The sequence below is a fragment of the Meleagris gallopavo genome, chromosome 6 (assembly GCF_000146605.3).
Source record: "Meleagris gallopavo isolate NT-WF06-2002-E0010 breed Aviagen turkey brand Nicholas breeding stock chromosome 6, Turkey_5.1, whole genome shotgun sequence".
In the NCBI taxonomy this organism is placed as follows: domain Eukaryota; kingdom Metazoa; phylum Chordata; class Aves; order Galliformes; family Phasianidae; genus Meleagris; species Meleagris gallopavo.
Window position 1 is genome coordinate 46,003,186 of NC_015016.2, and position 8,063 is coordinate 46,011,248.

An 8,063-nucleotide genomic window follows, 5' to 3' on the forward strand; every position below is an offset into this window, starting at 1 on the left:
CGGCCAGCCGTGTCCCTGCGCAAGGGAGGAGCTGCAGGAGGACGGGGCACTCCCGCAGCCGCTGCCCAGCCTCCTGTGTGCACCAAGAGCACATCGGGTGGCAGCCGTGATGGAGGAGGACTCGCTGGTGCCTCCGGTTTTGGACCAGCAGGCAAGAAAAGCACGGTGTCGTCGCTGAAAGCGCCCTCTGCGTTAAGCAGTGCAACCCCTGGTGATGGCCACAGAGATGGACAGCAGCGACTTTGGTATGTGATGACCTGTCCCCTGGGAAGCGCTCGCAATGAGCTGCTTAAGTGCTTACTGGCTTCCTCTGGATAATGGAGAGGACGCGTTCCGGGGGATGGAAGCTGGGACGTGCGGGGGGAACCATGGAAAGCACTGGGGTTTTGTTTCTCTTCCAGACCTGATGTGATTTACTTGCAGTTCGATGAAACGGTAAAACGCTTTGTGGGACATCTGTGTGTCCAGCAGAGTGACTGCTGTGTCTTTCACAGATAATTGTGGTGTTCTTCACTTGTTCCCTCTGAGCAGCGTCCTATGGAATTAATTGGCATGGCTTTGGCTACTTGAGTTCGACTTTGCTTTTTGCCGTTTGGCTTCTGACCGTAATTTCTTCTTTTGCTGTTGTGTTCTGTTTTCTAGTGACTGTATAGCAGAAGACATGGCAACCTGGGAATCTTCTGGACAGTGGATGTTCTCGTGTTACTCTCCTGTGACGGGCAAGCCTAATGTTTCAGGTCGGTACCATTTTTAGCCTTGCTGAGCGCTGAGTGCTGCTACTGTTTAGACTGCATTTCTATACTTGTCCACACTGCTGTGCCTCAATGGAAGCACCTGCAAGGTGATGACTTGCCTTGCAATGCAACAGCTAGGGGCACTGGATTACACTATTTCTTTGGTGTGTTTGCACCCCCAAAGTTGCACCAGGAGTCCTGTTTGTGTCTCCAAGTAGAACCGGCTTGTCCCAGGCAGCAAGGGCAGTTTCTTGTGTAACTCTAATGGGCAATTTTGTATTTTTGTTGTATTTCCTTTGGAGCACGGTGATTGTTTGCCTCCCTGCAGGCTTTCCAGAGTTCTCCCCTGAGGAGGTGCGCCTGGAGTATTATAACTGCAGTGCAAAGGAGATCACTGGATACTACGTAAGTATTTAAAACAACTGACCTTTGGTGGCTAGGAGTGGTTCAGGGTAGGAGTGGTTATTGTTCTTCAAGTGGCCACTAGTGACTGAGTGAATACCAAACTCGAGGGGGACGTAAGAAAGCCCTCATATGTTCACTTTTCTGTGCACCGAGTAGAAAACAACAGGAGCTGCTGGCCTGAATGCTTTGCCAAAACTGAGCAACCTGATCTGGTTGTAGGTGTCCCTGTTCACTGTGGGGGAGTTGGATCAGATGGCCTTAAAGGTCCCTTCTGACTCAAACAGGTCTATGATTCTCCCTTCTTCTTTCTGATAACTGCATGACACAGGCCTCACCAATTATGCAGGTACAAAATGTATTATCCAAAGCATGAGTTTCTGTTCATAAAGTGGGCAAAACCAGAATTGTCCAGTCTGAAATTTCCTTTCAGTAGGTCAGATCACTCTTGTTCCCTCTTTTAAACAAAAAGCAAAAAACCAAACCAAACCAAACCAAAACAGAACAAAAAAGAAAGAAAGAAAAAAAAAACCAAAAAGAAAAAACCAAAAGTTATAGCTTAATAAAAGCATATTTGTGTTTTCCCTATGTTTAGATAAACGCTGTCAATCAGTACGTGCAACAATGGAGAAACAAGCTGCAGGAGCTGAAGGCTTTAAATGCCTCGAGAAAAGCATCGATGGTAAGTGTTAAGGAAAGATAAAATATTTCTGTTCCTGATATTACTTTTCTCTTAAATCTTGAGCGAAGGTTTTTCTTAGGATTCACATTTAGACAGAGCCCAGGGTTCAGACTTCAGCACAGATGATGATTGTTCCGCGCTCAGAGAGCAGACTGAGCCAAAGCAGCGATACAGATGGAGTCATGAAACAAACCAGAACAAGAGAGAGGAGAATGAGAGCTCTGAGAGGTTTTGGTGATTGCAATTACTTTTTGCCCACCAGTCAACAGATTTCTGCTTGTAGGGTATTTGCAGACAGTAGTCTGAGAACATTTTCTTTTTGGCTGCAATTGCTTGTGGCCAGTGTTTGATTAAGTTTCTCAGAGTTACGTTCAGTTGGACGGCACACACGGGTTTTTGCTTTAAGTGTGGATTGAAAGATACTTGCCTGTGTTGGAATGTAGTTTTCATGGATGTATTTGGAACTTTTTCATCCGTCTCGGACAAAGAATGCAGTCACTCAACCGTTGCCTTCTCTTGGGTTGAGAGGACAGCAAGCCCCAAGCTCTGGGTTCCCAAGTAAGTCTCTGCATAAAGAACCAGCGATTAAACAGGCGTTGATAAGTTTTCTTCTTAGGTATTGAAATGCAGCAGTGTTTCAGTACGGCAGGTGTACCATTGTGAGTGCTCTCATCCATTTCCTCACTGCAGGCCTTCCAGTGAACAGCAGCAGCGGTGCTGCCAGGTTGTCCTCGAAGGCCAAACCCAGCGTCCCATCTGGAAGCCCTCCAGCTTTGGGGAGCTCTGCTGCTGCCTCCAATCCTCCTGCACTTGGGGTGATGTCCTCCCACAGCGATCCCCATCCTGTTGGGACTGGGGATTCTTCAGCTCCATCTGCAGCCCCCTTCTCACTTCACGCTTCTGGAACGACTGTGGAACTTCTGGGCTTCCCGGCCCTGGAAGTTCTGCTGCTGCAAACTCTTCCAGCACCGCTCCGCTTACAGGTGCTGCAACTCCCAAGGCAGCCACAGCAACTTCTCACTCGGGCGCAAGCAGTGCTTCGGCTGCACAGACTGCCGGTGCCTCTGGACACAGCGTCACGTCCGCGCCTTCTGCATTCCCACACGGCATCAGACCAGGCCAGTTACACACACCGAGGAGTGAATTAACAGCCGAAGAGCTGGAGCAGTTTAAGGCCAAGAAGTTCACGCTGGGAAAGGTCCCTCTGAAACCATCACCCGCAGACCTTTTACATGATAAAGATTTAAGTTAATTCTGAAGTTATATGTCTTATTGTTGTTCTGTGACTCTTTCAATAAACAATGTTGTGATGGAGCAATGAGTTGGAATGCTTTCCTCTGACTTAAGTTTTCATTTAATCTCTTTAGTCTTCTCAGTAAGATACCTTGTGGTATCAGCATTTCCACTACGACGGTCTAGGTTCATAGATCCTTGAGTACTGGCCAACCAGGTGGCTTCTGCCAAATGCTTCTCCCACTGCTTAAATGTTCCATCCCCCATTGCCTTCAGCATAGTTTTCAACAACCCACTGTATATTTGATTTTACCAGAAGCTGGTGTGTGCAAGGGAATATGATAAGTCCAGTCAATGCCAAGATCTTTGGCCCAAGTATTTGCAAGGGAATTTTCAAAACGTGTCCCACCATCTGACTCAATTCTTTCTGGAGTGCCATGTCACCACAGGACTTGTTTCTCCAGGCCCAACACGGTGTTTCGGGCAGTAGCATGGGGTACTGCGTATGATTCAAGCCACCCAGTGGTTGCCTCCAGCATGGTGAGCACATAACACATACCATCGTGAGTTCGAGGCAAGGTGATTTAATCAACCTGTCACGCCTACCCATATTTGTACTTTTGCCATTGCCCTTCCCCCCAGAGAGCTTTCACCTCTTGGCTTATTTAATTGCAGCACGTGTGGCACGGTCATGAATAAGCTGTACAATAGTGCCCATAGTTATATCCACCCCTTGGTCTCTAGCCCACTTACATGTTGCATCTCTTCCTTCAAGGCCCGAGGTTTCATGGGCCCACCAAGACAGAAATAATTCACCCTTATTTTGCCAATCCAAGTCCATTTGAGCCACCTCAGTTGTGGCTGTTTGATGTCCTTGGTGGTTATTTTGTTGTTCTTCAGTAGCCCTGCTTTTGGGCACATGAGCATCTACATGGTGCACCTTTACAACCATTTTCTTTATTTGAGCAGCAATATCTTTCCACAGCTCAGCAGCCCAAATAGGTTTACCCCTTCTTTGCCAGCTGTTTTGTTGCCACTGCTGTAACCAGCCTCATAAGGCAGTTGCCACCATCCATGAGTCTGTTATTGTAGGCAGATGAAGTACTTAGTGAAAAAAAGAAGCAGAAAGAATGGGAGCTTCTAATGTGTTTGTTCATGTTTAGCAGTTGTAGTTGTTGGGTTAGATGCACCAGTTTTATATAGGGAAACTCTCAGATTCTGCCTTTAGCCATTATGGCCAAAGTCATCTCAGAAGTCTGAGGCTAAGCAGCACAGAAACAAAATAATTCCTGCATCAGCACAACCTGTCTCCACTCTCAGAGTTTTCTGTGAGAAATCATCTTAATATTTTCAAATCCCACTTCCTAGATATTTATTTGGGAAGGAAATAGAAAGAAACAAACCAAAAATAACCTAAAACCAACAAATATAGAACACAAAAACATATACATACACACATGTCTGTAGAGATTAAATCATAAAAAGGAACTTAAATACATTCTCCAGACAGTAGTGCTTGAAGTTGAGTGAAGGATACCGTTTGCCAGAATTGATCTTGTGTTTCTTGATCCGCTTTTGCATTGGTCAAATAACAATAATTTTTGTTGAATGGACTGTTTAGGTAATATATAATGCTTCTTATCCAATGACACTCAATGTATGAGACTGGTAAGGAATATCTCAAATGAACACGAGGCAATCACCAAAACTCTGTGTATAGTTTTGCAGTTGAAAGCATTTCTTTGCAGTGGTTTGCCTTCAAATGGAAGAGCCCAAGAGTGTTTCCTGTCAAGACTTGCCTGAGAACAGGTGTTTCCAGCTTAATAAAAGGGACTGGGAGATGACACCACTGTATCCTGTGAAGGCATATACAAGTTGAAATATCCCTGTGTCCTCTTACCTGCTGATTTAAATTCACAAGGCCTGGAAGATGGGAACAAAGGAGTTCCTGCTCAGATCTCCGAAGTCAGAAACTGTCACTCCAAAAGAGCAGGCTTGACCATTCTGGACTATAAGAGTAAGTACTGTCATTGTAAGCCGTCAACTGACCACCACAACCTTGGATGACCCACCACTACCAAAGGTCAGCTCCTGACACCAAGACATTGCTAGGTTGAGGAGTGGTGAACCTCTTTGCTTTGCTGTGTCTGTATATCTGTATATCTGTATATCTGTCTCTACCCATTTTCTACGTTTTCTCATTTTCTTTTATTCTTTTACTCTCTGTAGTAGCCATTGCCTGATATTGTCTTACCTGTAATGCTTTTTAAGCATAATTGGCCAATTAGCCAATTTTACCTTCAAGTAGAGCATTAATTGCTGTTAAGAAAGCTCTCAGTAAATTGATATGTATTATTCCTCTGAACCTTGGATGACTTCATCACTGCAGCAACCCCTGTTAACTAGGGGAGGTGCAGCTCAGGAGACAGAAAAAGATTCATCTCCCCTGAAACCCATGGAGTGGGATGAGACATTCAAATACCTGAGATATTAATAGAAAAAAATGTATGCTCGTCAGCTGCTTTTACATTTTGAAAGTACAGTTAAGGAGGCCTTTCTTTGGTAGAGCTGGGTAAAGTGTCTGAATAAATAGAAATATTTTCTGAGTGCAACCATATTTCACTTGAAAATTTCCAGCATGATCAGTGTCTGTGAACTTACCAGTCTGTCACACTCCACTCTTTGTTCTTGAACCACTTGGGGAATTCAGTCAGAGGCAAAAATGTTAAAGACTCTAAGGCTCTGCAAGGTATGTGAAATGGCATCAGATAGAGGGAGATGTGAGAGGTTTCTTGTCAGTAGAGATAGCTATGCCACAAGTATAAGTTGTGTTAAACTCAGAAGAAATCTACTTAGGAAAAAGTGTTTAGAAATACTCCCCCCACAGGGTAATCTTCAAAGCTTACTCTTTCTGAGAAACTAAATTGCCTTGGAGATAGAAATCTGTAGGAAACCTACCTTTAGTTTCAGTCTTCACAGAAGAGCTTGTTTCTTATTGGGACTGAAAAAAAAGCATATGCCCAAAAGCAAAGTGAGCACTAGACAAACTTAGCAATATTACTCTTTGCTAAATTAGCTGATGAGTGATTAGTACTATTGTTCAACTCAGCTGTTAACTCTTAGCTGATTTCCTAGTGCTTAATTCCTAGCTAATTTCAAAGCAATTTATGCATGAGCTGAGAGTTAAACATAGGCATAAATATAGTACTGATACAGACATTCCATAGGCACGTACTTAGTAAGAAATACTCTCTGAATTCAGGCTTTAGCAAGATCTTTATGTATCTACAGATTCCTGCATCCTCCAGCACCATGACAAATTATGGTGTAGTGAGGGATACGTATGAGTCTTACCTGTGAATTTGCCAAGTGAGTAAGACCACTGAATTTTAGTCATGTTGTAAGAAGCCTCAACCAGTTTGTTAGTTCTCTTCTCCATCTGGCTTGGCAATGAGTCAAGGAGAATAACAGTGCTCACTTCCTATTCGTGTATTATGCACAATTTGCTTTGAATGCCTTTTCTATTATAACACAAAAACTAGACTTTCATTTTATATTAGTACTATGTTAGTAGGAGGATGTGAGAATTGAGGATGCTACCCAACTGATGAAACACATATCTATAAAGAAGTTTTTAAATGGCTTACAAATGACTGCTTAGAAATGCCTGCATTGATGAAACTGTATTCATTATTCTTCTCTCTTGCTCCTTGGCAGAAATAATTAATATTTTAAGAATTCAAAAATAGATGGAAGTAGTAAGATTGAGTAAGCAGAAACTGATTGTCAGGAGATTAGGCTTTAGTTAGTAGGATTTAAATATGCCTGGCATGTCAAAGCAATGTGACAAGCCAGTGTTTTCATAATGTTCTGTGTCTACCTCATAACTTGTTGTGAAAGGCTGATGATTGTTGCCAGCTTGCTTTGTTCTTATTAATATTTTTGAAGATAAGGAAGTGAAATGGCTCCATTTCAGGAATTAAGTCATTTCTTTGTGCCAAAATGCTGACAGGAACTCTTGGTGAGGGAAGATAAATTAGAGGTCTGACTCCTCCATCATAAGAAAGAAATCCACACTTCTTGAAAGGAGCCTTGCTGTTCAAAGTGGTGTTAACTCTTCTAACATTGCAGATGTGGGTGCCAGGTGAGATGTCCGTGTGAATTCATTTAATATGAAATAGAACACACTGTTGAACTGAGGCACTTTCAGGGTCTGATTTTGAAAGTTGGGGATGATTTTAGGAAAGAGGAGATCGAAAGAGCTAGCAAGTTTAACATACTGACCTTAGTCAATATGTTAATATCAGCTGTAGAACATTATGTGCTGCCCACATCTAATGGGATGTCTCCTTGTTTTTGTGACTGACTATTGCAGCTTCTTCAAAACTGTGTTTGCAGTCCTTTCTCTCATCATATAGACTGTGTTCAAATCCCCAGCAAATAGCTCTCCATCCAATTCTATTTTAGTCCAGTAAAATAGGCTTTCCTATGGGTGCAAAATGACAGAACTCCTACCCAGCACAACACCAGTAGTAGTTTCCTCCTAGTGTACCTCACACGGACTAGATGTCTCTCAACTAGTTCTGACCAATACTATCCTGCTATTTCTTTTGATTTTCCAGCTTAAACAGACACAACAGATGTCAAAGAAGGGCTCAAAATTGCTGGGAAACATGTATTAAATAGCTGTTTAGTGGAAAATTTGTGTAATTCCTACTGTTTCTTACAAAAAAAGGGGAAAAAAAGCAACAGAAAAAGAATCAGCGCATCCTATATACACAGACAATACAACACAGATGTCTTGTAAGCACGGATTAGTAGCAGGACATTGTTATAGAAACTGTACACTTTTTCCCTTGGGAAACTGTTAAAACTCCATAAATTCAGGCAATTCAAGGCCACAGAGAAACAAAGTACTGACTATGCTCTTGTTCCCATTCCTTGCCATTGTGACATTTTATAAGCCAGGTTTCTGTACACTCTCCCATATAATTCTTATTCCCCTCCCCCCC

General features: G+C 43.0%; 2 protein-coding genes across 3 annotated transcripts in view; one reads left to right on the forward strand and one right to left on the reverse strand.

The window, feature by feature from the left end:
* NPSR1 (neuropeptide S receptor 1) overlaps nt 1-8,063 on the reverse strand; it is a 61,156-nt gene that overhangs the window by 40,482 nt on the left and 12,611 nt on the right. The window lies entirely within an intron of this gene.
* On the forward strand, nt 1,063-3,136 carry LOC109368332 (nucleoporin NUP42-like). Its single transcript, XM_019616666.1, is given in 4 exon segments — nt 1,063-1,139; nt 1,732-1,818; nt 2,509-2,724; nt 2,727-3,136. Coding segments are annotated over 3 exon segments (618 nt in total). The 5' UTR covers nt 1,063-1,139; nt 1,732-1,760; the 3' UTR covers nt 3,071-3,136.